The following is a 13,473-nucleotide window of genomic DNA, read 5'->3' on the forward strand; positions in this document are numbered from 1 at the left end:
CACATTCAGTCCACAGCGGCTCAGCTTTATGTAACCACGAGGCTAAAAATAAGCACAATGACACGTGAACGCACCGAAACAGCTGAATATATCACAGACGTCCAAGAATACTGTAGTAATACTATGTATTATGAGATGACGACTGGACCGTTGGCTTTGACTTATAGATGTTCGCAATTCTATTTAATGAATAAATTAGCCAAACTTAGAAATTGCTGTGACTAGCTGGACATTGCTTTTCATATTCATCATATCGCAAGGTAGTGGCTGTTTTTGTGCGTTCACTCGTCGCGTGATATTCACTAGATGTAGCTTGTGTCGTTTTTAACCTGCACTACTTTAATCAAAGTGCATATTTACGTACTATCACTGGAAGCTTAAAATGGCTCCTTACTGTAATCTACTGTGCATTGAATGACAACAAGAAACGGTGCGTAATATTTATTTCCAACATTTTTTCATCTGATAATTTTTTAAGTAAAAAAATAAAACTATGTCATAAAATACATCTCCATTAAATACATGTCATGATATTTTTTAAATAAGATGTCAAGTCATGTCAGGGGACACCTTACACAAAATGTTACAGCTATACTAAACATTAGTAACGCTTCTATTTTCACTTGTCACAACACAACTCTGTCAACAGTATTACACATACAGTATATTAGTTTACTGAGCAGGAGCTAAGTTCACATCACATGTAGGGGCTTTAAAAACACAGCATACCATCTCTTCTTAGATTATGAATGACTTGTATTTGCATGCATTGTTGATACCAGCACAAAGGCAAAATGCACCAGCAGCATGGAAGAAGTCAACTCTGTTACAGTCACAGAAAACAAGTTGCCTATACAACCTTTGATGTTAAGGTTTACACCACATCAGAACTTACACTACAAAAAGTATGTTATATCATAGCTTGCTGGCTGGTTAGAATACAATTACAGTATTGTTGCATAACCTATTTGCATTCACAAGGCCAGAAGTGTTGGAGAGTTAAGACTATCCTTCATCAACTCGGATGAGCCGAGGTTGCCTTTAAGGCTCTCGCAGCCCTCAGCTAAGGAATCAATCTCTGAGTAATTAAAGGAAAACACTGTGCGGTAATTGCTACAAGCAGGACTGGAAGACATGTCCGGTGTGCTCAAAGATTCAAGGTCATTCGCCACAGACTTGTACAGGGTTTCCCAGTCTGAGAGGCAAAAGGGGCTGCTCAGGTCTATGTCAGGGACGGATGCAGGCATCTCAGAGGCCTCGGCCATCTCCAGGCTGGGCACCAGGTCGTCCAGGTCGTCTCCTTTCAGGTCCTCGAGGACCTCCTCTTCGGCGCTTGAGCACAGGAGAATGTTGGAGTTCCCCAAGATGGCTGCAGCAGGAATGCAAGGGACATTGTCTATGTCTTGACCACTAGGGGCTTCTCCAATTGTCATGTTGCTCTCTGGGGTTTTTCCATTCTCCATGATGGACAGCAGCTGTGGTGAGGCTGGAGGCTCCTGCAGCATTGTGCTAACATCGTTTTCATTACCCTCCTCCCCATCACCATCACCATCACCGGCAGGCAGTTTGCAGGATGGTTGATGGGAGACTAACACCTGCTCCAGTCTCTCCTTCTCCTTCAGAAGGTCGGTTATCTCCGTCTGGAGGGCAGACTTCTCCTCCTCAAGCTTGTCAGTTTCCTGGGATGAGGAGAGACAAAATCAAACATTTAACAACACTATAAGGAGAATATTAAAGCACTGCAGCCCTGAGGTGCCCTGCAGTCATCCCTGCCACACAGCTCCGTTTTCTAGCAACTATGACAAGTCACTATGCTGTGCATATGTTTTCTGTATGATTTCATAAAACGTGACACTTACAGCTTGAAGAGTGTCAATCAGCTCCTTTCTTCTGTTACGACACTTCGCCGCAGCAATTTTGTTTCTCTCCCTCCTGATCCTCCTCCTTTCGTCCTCCTCCTTGGAAGCCTGAAATCAATCAGAAATGGCCAGCGTGAACAGGCGTCCAGCTCAGTGTTGCCATATCAGCAGTTGGCTCCTCAACACCTTTGCACTCGCCAAAAAATTGAGGAGGGGGAGGGGGGGTTGCAGTGGTTGCTGGCAATAATGATCGGGTGTAGGTGCAGGCTGTCTTTCAGTTCAAGCGTTAAAATGCTGCACCACTGGCACGGTCTAGTCAGGCACGTGCACGCGCTTTTTTTTATTTTCGTCCCATTCATAAACAGTGCTGTTCACGTTAGTCAAAAGGTACCTACTCACTGCATCAATTAGGTCCAATCCCTTCAGCTCGTATGCTATAATTTATTTAAACCACTCGCTACGTTAATTTAACAATAAAACAGCGGTGCCCTATTTTTAATTCCTCCCAAAATATCGCGATGCCTCACCTCCAATTAATCTTTCTAATGTTAGGATATTATATCGATGGATGGATTGATGGGTCGTTCATAATCATTCTTAATCATTTATGACATTTCGCCCCCTCCCTCCCCGCTCCGTCTTCCATACCTGGTCTCGCTGCCCTTTCCTGTTGGAGGACTTCGCCTTGTTTGCACCTGCTGGGGAAGACGACTGGTTCGCGCCGCGAGCTCGGGTCTTGGCACGGCCGGACGACGGGGACACGGACGTGATCACTGTCGGCTGCACCATCCACCTCAGATCAGGCGAGGTTGAGATTGCAGTCACAGTCGGAACAAAGGAGTCGGCTGCACTGGTCTCAACAGCCTGGAAACCCCACATCCCAGAGACAAGCCATGCGTACAGTCAGACGCTCATTTAGACCTGACCTTTAAACGGTGCGTCGGTCCGTTGATGGAGGAAAGACTAAATAAGCCCCATCAGCCACCTATCCTGTCCTATCAAGTCCCTGACAACCATTTTCATCATCACCACGAATTGCAACGAAAGGTCACGATCAAGACATGTTTGTCTAAATATTTTCAATGACATAAGAATCAGAATACAAAAAAATAAATATAAAGGATACAAGCGTAATACGTGTGTTTGTATTAAATGATTCACAACGATGGACGTACCCCTGTGAGATAACCCACTGTCTATGGAATTCTCTTGGATTTGTGAGGAATTTAAAGAATGCAATTTATGTTCCTGGTTTACGTCTATCGTCCTGCAGATTTCGGTCAGTGACGATAACTAGGATGTTGAGATGATGAGCTCCGCTTCTACCTTGGCGCCGTCCAGTGATGATGAAAGCGAGTCAGAAGTATGCTGGCTGCACCCAGGGGTGTCCCCGCCAGGCGATGCTGTGCTACAGCTGGATGATGAGTCGAACTCAGTGCAGGAGTCTGGATGCATGTTGTCATCTAAACGCACACAGACGGTAAAGACTATTCTAAATACAAAACTGAAGCTTAACGGTCGACTTATATTCCATTTGCCAGATTCATAAATGGTAACTGTGCAGATAGTGGAGAGGCCCGCCTTTTATAGTGAGCAGGATTTTTATGAATGAAATCTGTGTGGTGAGACCGAACCATTTCGCATAGAGATAGGTGAGAGAAAAAAAGCAAAACAGATGTTTTACAGTTCAACAATGACGTTCACAAAACATCCGAGGAGAAAAACCGAGCGCGTTTTATTTTTGACTCATTTTATTTAGTCGAATATCAAAAAAGAGCGAACATGTGCAAAGAGACACCCCCGCCTGCAAGAGGTGTCCCTCGCCATGAATGAACTACGTCATTTCATGTATGCAGCATCTGCATCACAGCCTATGCATTACATTCTATTTATGTCCATATATGTTCACAAAACGTATTTTACTTTTTTTTAGCAGAAACTGACATATTGATAAATGGGGTGAGGTGCAGCCTCTTTCGGATCCCTTTGAAATAGGCCAGATTACAACAATGCTTTTAGTTTCACTTTACACTGCAATAAATTGTTATACTAGCACCTGCCTATCATTTAGACGAATTTTAGGAAACCTAGCATTAGCTAATTATGCACAAAGCTTCCAGCACGCGTCTATTTACTTATGGACTGTTAAATTAAGTGTTATCTATATATCACACTGCCGTTTCTCTTGTCTCTGCATAAGAAAAGAGCTCCAGCAACAGAACTGTCGCTGTAGTAAGCAGCCAATCGCCGAATGGACCGGTCGAGCCATATATGGTGTTTCCGGGGAAACGGGGGCGCGCTGTGGCGCACGGAGAGCGCGCAGACGGACGTGTGGCAATGTGTGGCCCACTCACTCACAATTACAAAAGAAAAGTGAAACATGCACTAAAAGCGCACTCGTCACGCATTGTACCTGTTAACAGCGTCATTATCTGCGCCCTGACTGACCACTGAGACGCCATGAAGAGGAGTCAAACCTCCGCTCTTGTTCCTCCGTTTTAGCACAATAGACTCGTCACTGCTTTTTATAAGCCTTCCATGTAGATGATATCTGTACAAATAGCACTAATAGACCGATTGCGGGCATGTTCTGCTTTGTTAAAGGGGTTAATCGTGGTTTGAACACCAGTAGTTCGCTTCTGACCAACGTTCGTGTTGATGGGCGTCAATTTACTGGCACAAACCTCCCTAACGCTATTCCCGCATACGCCTAATTCAGCTCCTATAAGAAAATGTTTAAGATAATTGTGCACATCACACATCCGTTGAAGTGAAATGGATAACTGGTGAGCAGAGAATGGGGAGAGGCCCACTATTCCCATTCAGAAGCGCCGCGCTAACGGGTGTTTCCCGGCAGTCACAGCCCCCCTCTGGCTTCATTTACTGGCACTGCATTAGGTGGCCGGGTCTGATCCTATTCACTCGCCACCGGCTCCAGAGCTGAAGGGTTCAGAGGGCGCATAACCGCAGACGCCCCTTTTCACTGCTCAAAGATTTGTTTCATCAAAGAAGTTTGGGTGAAATAGTGCATGGTTTATTTTTAGACCTAGTGACATCAGCGTTAAAAGTTTATGTAAATTTAGGGCTTATTGTCACTTTTTACACACAGTGAGGGAAACGAAAGGCAGTGCAACACTAAACAGATGTGTGTACAAGAGTGGGCACCTGTATTAGTAACAACAACTTAAATACACCATAGTCTAATAATAATAACCACAACAATAATACTAATAGCTCAAATGCAATAACACACATACAAATAATAATACTTATTATTATTAGCAGTTATTATTTCCCCTTTAATAAAGGCATTCTTATTCTTATTTGTCTATATTAAGTGACCTAAATGTTTATTGCATTACTGTAAAACCGTCAAAACATTGTTCAGAATTATCCTCTGACTGGGAAACCGCTGCTCTTGCCAGGCATCAAATAAAAACTCAAACAATCCGCCGGATAATGGGTTGTGTAGTGTCCCGTTTCATTCCGCCGCTCCGCAGACACCGCGCAGAGCAGCGCCCTCTGAGCAGAGACACACAGACACGGCTCTCACTCCGCCGCTGTTTCCGGGAACCAGACACGATGTTCTTCGGCGTCGCTGTTCTCTTTTTTTCCTGGCTGAGTGGCTCGTCTGCAGAACGACACCGATCTTTGTTGCTATGCAAAACGAAGACGTCACTGACAAGAAGAGGTGGAGTGTCGCCGTGGCAACCAGGAATGTTCACCATAACACTGGCCTGGGAAACAAAACAAGGCTCCTTTAACCTATATTGATGCACTTAGACACAATAACACTATTGTTTATACGTTCTAACCAACTATTCTAACTATTTATAGCATATGAGCGCATATAATACCGTTTTAATAACGTTGTAGCCTACAGCCTGCACACGGGAATTACTAAGGACCACTGGAATGCACCAAAACTGAGACTTTATCCACAAGTGTGTACCATAGTTGTTGTTGTTTGTTTTGTGAGTGTTATTCGTCCTTTTAATGTGTTTTTATAAATGCTTAATCTTCTACAAACAAAAAAAACTCCAAACAGAATTATTAAAACTGTCATAGCGATTCTCTATTTGTTCATGTTGACTAAGTTTGTAATATGTGGAAAACGTGTGGATCATTTTGATTAGGGTGAACATATATTTTTAGAACATTGTATATAATCTGACCTAAAATAAATAACATTTAAGAGCAATCGAAAGTCTGCCCACATGATCCATGACTGCTGATTATGCAAATGAACAAATTACCCATCACATGAGGATTCCCTCTTTGACAGTTGTAGGGAAAGACCTGTAAAATAAACTAGTACGCCCTTGAGAAACACTAACTGCTGCCGTGGAGAAGTATGCTTTAGAAACCAGCTATCAGCTTGCTCAGCAACTTTACACACCCTCGCTTAGATTGCATACACAGTGTACAAGCAGTGCCTGAGGGCGTAATACTCACGTAGCAGCTTCTGCTCTGACATGCTTAGATTCTGTTCCTGGTACATATGTTTACGTAGATCTCTTTAGAACTATTCAGAACGTTCAAGACACATTCCATAATTCCCTGGTAACAAGCGTAATATATGTTGGATACACATTTATACATAAATATTTTTTATTAATTTGATCTATTTCGTCGCATAGAGACATCTAACATATTGACCCTGCAGGTGTTTGTATAAATTCTATCTTTATAAAGTGTGTGCTCTGGTTGCATGCTTCACTGATAGCCTAGACGTTTTTAAAATGCTTTAGGTTAGAACAATGTAGGTTAGATTGCTATAGATATATACCATCAACATAGTTTTACTTGTATAAATTAAAATGTTTTAATGCTTTATTGTTGTGGACAGTGTTAAAATCCCCAGCAATTCTTTCGTTTTGATATGTTTGTTTGTTTGTTTGTTTGTTTGACCCGCTTATTTCAGAACAGAAAAAATTGCATGTTCAAATAGATGCACTTTGGTGTGTAGGATGTACCTTTGCTATCCATTATCTCAGCTTTTCACAACAGCGTCTGTGTTTGTTGTCTTACATAACGTCATGTCTCTCGTCCAATCTCGGACGGAGTATTTCCCATCAAGCCCGGCCCCCTTTTTTACAGGATGCACCATATTAGGAAAATTACGTCTTGGGGATCCCGTTTCTGGAATATTCCATTGAAGCTCACTGAAGCTCAGTGTGAATAATGTTATTTTTATCTTTTAACAGCACAAGCGAACGTTCTACGTTCGGCCTTTTGCGCATATATTTATTGCAAGATGATTACTTTCTGTTATGACCGCGTCGCTAGGTCAGTGTTTTGGTGTTTTCTCCCCTCGAAGTCGCGCGAGTTTCGACTCCTCCTTTGACGTCACTGGCTCCACCTTGCAGGCTATAAAACCGCTGTGAGTTCCCAGAGTTGGCAGTGAAACTTTCAGTACCGAAGCAACGATCAGAGGAAAACGCGCCAGCAGAACGTTAGAGTTTCATACAAATCCACTCAAGGACGTGTTTTACCTCAAACTTACACTTCTTCGGCAAAGTTTCTTTGGATCCTCTTAACCGCTTTTCTTTGGAAGCGATGATGTTCACCGGTTTCAACGCGGAGTGCGATTCCTCCTCCCGCTGCAGCACCGCTTCTCCTTCCGTGGACAATCTGGGATACTACCCGTCACCAGCGGGATCTTACTGCAGCATGGGATCTCCCCAGTCTCAGGTATGTCTCCTTGCTCTTTTTTCCAGGCACTTTTACTATGTAATCTAAAGCAGAGCTGTGCCTAAATCAGCCTGTTGATTTGTGCTGCGCGGTGCAAGGCAGCCTTCATTCATTCACCTGGAAACTCCATAGAGAGAGTGTAGCGTCATAGTTGACATCATATGGATATTTTTAAACCACGGAGCTTTATATAGTGCTTCACTCAACGACATACTGCAATCTCTCCTGAAACTATATTTGCTGACAGTCCTCTTGCTTCTCTCCTCCAGGATTTCACAGACCTGAAAGCATCAAGTGCCTCTTTCATCCCCACTGTCACAGCCATTTCAACAAGCCCAGATCTGCAGTGGATGGTCCAGCCTTTGATCTCCTCAGTGGCCCCCTCTCACAGAGCTCACCCCTACAGCTCCAGCCCCAGCCCTGCTTACCCCAGACCAGCCATGAGGTCGGCCGCGTCCAAGGCTCACACCTCTACCAAGAGGGGCAGAATGGAACAGGTAATTATCATTCAATGTTATACTTCACAAAACAAACAGTAACTCCGCCGGTGTAGATCTGGAGCCTCAACTTTTTTTTTTCTTCCTCGATGTGCAGATTTCACCTGAAGAGGAAGAGAAGAGACGTGTTCGCAGAGAGAGAAACAAGCAGGCAGCAGCAAAATGCCGCAACAGGAGGCGAGAGCTGACAGACACACTGCAAGCTGTAAGTATCCCACAGATTTAGCATAAATCACAAGAATGTATTCCTCATCACATCCTGTAGCTGTTACCCAACGTGCAAGTTAATCATTTTGACCGTTTCCCTCTGCCTAACAGGAAACCGATATGCTGGAGGATGAGAAGTCCAGCCTCCAAAATGATATTGCCAATCTTCTGAAGGAGAAGGAAAGGCTGGAGTTCATCCTGGCTGCCCACCAACCCATCTGCAAAATCCCCTCTGAGCTGGACACTGACTTCTCTGTGGCCTCCATCTCTCCTGCTCACTCATGCCTCTCCACTGAAGTGTCTTCTAAGCCACAGGCCACCGTCCCCAAGACAACCATCCTCACTTCCAACCAGCCCACCTTTACCTCAACCTCAAATTCGATCTTCTCCAGCAACAGCTCCGTCCTCCCTACCGCCGCCATCTCTGACAGCACGGTGAAGATGACAGACCTGGAGGACTCCGTCCTGGAGGAGTCCCTGGACCTGCTGACAAAGACTGAGATGGAAACGGCAAGATCAGTGCCAGAGGTCGACCTGTCCAACTCCCTCTACACATCTCAGGACTGGGAGCCCCTCCACGCCTCAGCCAATAACCATGACTTTGAGCCCCTGTGTACACCTGTGGTGACCATCACCCCTGCCTGTACCACCTTCACATCTTCGTTTGTGTTCTCCTTCCCTGAGGCAGAGACCTTCCCCACTTGTGGCGTCGCCCACAGGAGAGGAAGCAGCAGCAACGAGCAGTCCTCTGACTCCCTCAGCTCACCAACCCTGCTGGCCCTTTAAAGACTCTTTCAGTATCATTAATACTTCCTATGAAGCACATTTTCTTTTATGTATGAGGTCAATGTGCAGACCACAGGGCTATGGAATGGCAGCAAATTATTTATTGTTTTATATATATATAGATATATATACATACATATACTTGCCAATTACACCAATGTAGCAAGTTTAAAAGCATGTTTTAACTAATACCACCTAGTCAATTTATTACATGTATGATTTTAAGGTGCTAGAGAACAACGTTGTTGTAGTATTGATGTGTGTTAAGAGCAATAGTTATTCTTGACCCCTTTTGTTTTCTGGTTAATGGAATGTGAGGATAATTGTGAACGTTTTGTGAAACTTAAAAAAAAAACTGACGTGCTTTGTCTTAACCATGGTCTAAGTGGTCTATTATGAAGTTTTCTGTGAAAACATTAGTGGTTTTAATTTATGAAATTTCAATTTATTTTTTTACAAAGAAAATAACAATAACTGTTGTTTGTAAGCGATGTAAATAAACTAGTGATATTTAAATTCAGCTCATTATGTGTGGGTGAATCTGTGGCTCTTCTCTCGCTGGATGTGCATACATACTCATGCACTGTTCATGTACAACTAGTTCTCGGATAAGACGGTGAAATTCAAGAAACAATTAAAAAAGCTAAAATTAGTCTCCATGGGGAATAGCAGTGTTTTCCTGCACCTCCATCGGCTCTATTTATTGTTCCGTCTGTTGCCAAGGTTAACTGTACGTCAGGGTTCCTACGTCAGGGCGTTCTTTCCATTTTTTTAAACTCGTAAGACCGGCGCGATGACGTCGCCACTTCCGTGCCCAAATATAGAGAGCGACGAGAACTCGCTGCTACCAGAAGAAAGCGGCCATGCTGCACCCTTTTCCACTAGATTGCATTAATCGAAGAATCCGTATCTGGGTTTTCTCCACGGAAAAATAACTCGATGTGACTATTGGCATGTTTATAGCAGAGAAATAACGCTGTGCATTTTCCATAGTAGAGCTGATTGTGATCTTCGATACGCGGTATGTCGTACATGCGAGACAACCCCTGTACACATATGGTTACGCAAGGGAAATCGCTAGAGGATCCGAAAGCGACGCTTTAACCGCGACTTGCGTTAGTTAATGTGTTATGTTGTGTTTGAACGTCTCGATTCCACAGTTGTATTATCAGCACTTGCTGTCAACGACGCACGTGTAAAACAGGCTCCTCACGATTAACGCAAAGCAGCGACCACAGTTCGGACTTGACCCACTTAAGTTGGTTTTTGTACATAGATATAACAGATATAAACAGTCGGTCTAATTGTTACCTTGTACACTAAGACTCCTATGTACAAGCAAATATATTGTCGAAAATAAATGTATATTTTAAGGTATAGTCTAGACACCTTGCACAAACATTATAAACCTGTATTTATTGTGATTGTTGTTAATAAAGTGAAGAACAGTCAGAGGGGTGGTTTTTGGTTTTCCTGTTAGTAATATACAATTAACTAATATTCATGGTATTCTGTGTAAGGTGTTTTTCTTAACCAGTCTCTTTATGGATCAATTCTATTAAGATTAAGTAAAAGCTGACCAATACAAGCTCCTGTATGAACACCACACACAACACAGAATCATTGTAATATGAAATAATATGATATGTAGTATGTGCTAAATGCATTTTTCAGTTTTCATACAGTTTATGAAAGTGCTGTGCATCTTTTGTGGCTTTAATAAACAACCATGAGAGCTAATTTGCTAATTTTCACTGTTTTGGTAGTGTTTTTAAGCTTTTCTAAATATGTAATATTTCATATATATACTGCCCTGGTGCTACGCCCTTGTGCTTTTGCTTCACCTTGCTCTTTTACCCATCCATTGCAATTTGACCGACTAACACGATATCGCAAGGACGATTTCTTAATAACCTCAAAAAGGAAGTTTGTGGAGCGCGTGCCTGCGTGAGACTCGCTGGGTGGAAGTTTACTGTTGTACAATAAGTCACTTGCACTGACGTTTGCATCCTTCCAATGAGAACACACCCTTTTAAGCAACTCGTTCCAGATAATAATTACTAGTCTTTATCCTGTGTGGATCTGATCCAGATCCTCATAAATTGCCAATAAACCGTAAATACAATGTGCAATAAACCTAAAGACTAAATTATCTAACGTAGTTTAACCTCCTAGGTCCTTGCAGTATACATTTGAAACGTGGATGGAGGCTGTGATTTTACGAAGCCCCTTTTCTTATCAGCACTGTGTTGTTGCATAACAGCTGAAGTCTGGCTACCTACATGTGTCTGTTTTCCTTTGCACTCGAGCTGTGCCTCTTTTCCCTCAATAAAGCCTGTCTGTGTCGACCATGCAGCAGCTAATAACTCTGTCTATTAATACCGCTTTGCCAGCCCCAGGGAAATGGGGTAGCAGCAGAAATAGCAGGTGCCTATTGCTTCTTTTAACATCAGCATCAACAGCAGTAAAATTAGACCACTATGACGCCAACCTGCGTCGGTGCTGCAACCCAAGGGAGGAACCAGGCGGCGTACGCCTGTTAGAAGGAGAGGAGGCAAGCGAGAGTGAGGCGAGAGTAGGAGGAGGCAAGCAGAAGATGAGGAGTTTGTGAGGGCAGCAGGGAGGGAGACCGTCAGAGATCCCTGCCTGGCTCTAATTGTGAGCTCATTGATGATGTAACAGTCAAAGTCGTGTCTCTGCCTCAACAATTAAAGCTCATTTTGGCGTAGCCCCATATTCACATAAACTTCCTCCCCTGATACCCGGTACAAAGAGGATGTGACAGCTTTAAGAAACCATGAACACTTCACTGTCTTTCCCCCGAGGCTCCTGTCTGATTGTTATTTAGTAGTGCATTTACAATGACACCAACTTCCATATTTTACTGAAGCAAAAGACAAAGCGATATCAACCTTACACCTGTTCCTGTCAGACTGCCTTCATAGTTTCACTGTCTACAGAATGACACAAATGCAAATATTCTATGAAATAAAGTTCCGATGACACAACGTGCGTAGATCTGTGACAAACTGAATGTAGGCTGGAACTGTCTGACTTCTGTGTTCCTATCAGTGAAAGTCTGGTCTTTGTATTTGCACTAAGCGATAACAGGAGCAACTTAAGACAGACAGCAGTTACTGCCTGGGTGTGTACACACTTGCGTCAGCATGGAGGTGCGTTCACGGAAGTTTTAGATTTTGCAATGCAACATATTTATGATGACAAGCTAGGCTGAATCAATGCCAATGAAGTGTTCAAATACCTGTGGGGGCATTTCGGGAGCTCTAACAATAGGCAAACGTGATGAAGAACTTGTGGTTTGAATCATAAATGCTTCGTCACGTGGTTCTCAACTACAACGTCAGAATTTAAAATTGGTTTGTCTTCTAAAATATTAGTAGCGTGGAGGAGTGTGTGACGTGCTATTCTTAGATGTTATTTGACGCACTAAGCTACAATACTGGAGGGATTTCTCTATCCAATAATTACTGTTCACTTAGTGCCAGACTCCCCACACAGCAGCGAGTCCACGTCTCGTCTCGTGGGATCAGTAACAAGGATGTTTCCCTGGAAACTGGATCTGTCTATCATGTGTAATTGGATAATTCCGGAGCTGCTGACAGAAAAATAATAGCTTTTGAGCCTCAAGCATGGTCCTTCTGTTTCATAATCTGGGTTCATCAATTCGAAAATTATTTTCTAAATATTAAATTTAAAAGGTTTGCAAAAATATATAGCCTAAATACCAATAACTTAATGATCAACAGATCAAAGATGATACAATAAAAAGGTGGTAAAAAGGAGGTGGTTGCTGATGCTGTAACTGCTGTATTGATATCGTTTTATTAGAGCAGTGGTTTTAAACTATGTACAATAAATCACAGGTCTACAACTCACAGCTCATCGAGTTAAGGTAATTAGGGAGTAGAGACTTGGTAATAAACAGGGCCACAAATACACCCTCGTACAAGATCTTGATCTCATAGTGAGTAATAAAACAGCTAAGACAAACACACAATGAACACACAAACACTTAAAAAAATGACTAAATCAAATAATGACCACTAGAGTTACAAGGTTACAAATTTATTGGAGTCTGTGGTTAGTGCCCTGTTGGGTCTCCTCTTTATTAGACTGTCTGAGGTTTCTAATGTCCTGGGCAAAGCTGTAGAGATCCTGGAACGTATTGACACAGGACTGTGTGGCCACCAGTTCTCTAAAAGGCTTCCGTAGGCACTTCAGCTGTGTTTAGGAACAATGTCCTGTCTGACGTAAAGCTCAAAAGAGATCCCACATGTTTTCACTTTAATTAATTATCCCACCAACAGTTTGGGATGTCTTGTTTCATTGCACTGCTAGGTGCTGTGTACTTAACTGCCTGACTGCACACAGTGATGGGATTCACTTGCACATTATTATACTTTTATTTA

At 42.9% G+C, this 13,473-nt stretch overlaps 2 protein-coding genes across 3 annotated transcripts; one reads left to right on the forward strand and one right to left on the reverse strand.

Annotated features, from left to right (window-relative positions):
* Positions 1 to 426: 426 nt before the first annotated feature.
* Positions 427 to 3,430, reverse strand: LOC114849947 (protein c-Fos-like). Of its 2 annotated transcripts, none has more exons than XM_029141777.3 (4): positions 3,186 to 3,430; positions 2,508 to 2,723; positions 1,860 to 1,967; positions 427 to 1,679 (listed from the first exon to the last, which is right to left on the reverse strand). In XM_029141777.3, exons 1-4 carry the CDS (start codon positions 3,312 to 3,314, stop codon positions 975 to 977), a joined length of 1,158 nt encoding a protein of 385 aa, XP_028997610.1. In that variant the 5' UTR covers positions 3,315 to 3,430; the 3' UTR covers positions 427 to 974. The 2 variants fall into 2 exon arrangements, with proteins under 2 accessions (XP_028997610.1, XP_028997611.1); XM_029141778.2 differs by having other exon boundaries at positions 3,035 to 3,339.
* Positions 3,431 to 7,250: 3,820 nt separating this feature from the next.
* Positions 7,251 to 9,563, forward strand: LOC114849948 (protein c-Fos-like). Its single transcript, XM_029141780.3, has 4 exons — positions 7,251 to 7,553; positions 7,823 to 8,050; positions 8,148 to 8,255; positions 8,369 to 9,563. The coding sequence occupies exons 1-4, from the start codon at positions 7,419 to 7,421 to the stop codon at positions 9,041 to 9,043; spliced, it is 1,146 nt and encodes a 381-aa protein (XP_028997613.1). The 5' UTR covers positions 7,251 to 7,418; the 3' UTR covers positions 9,044 to 9,563.
* The last annotated feature ends 3,910 nt before the right edge of the window (positions 9,564 to 13,473 follow it).

The sequence above is a fragment of the Betta splendens genome, chromosome 24, assembly GCF_900634795.4.
Source record: "Betta splendens chromosome 24, fBetSpl5.4, whole genome shotgun sequence".
NCBI lineage: Eukaryota > Metazoa > Chordata > Actinopteri > Anabantiformes > Osphronemidae > Betta > Betta splendens.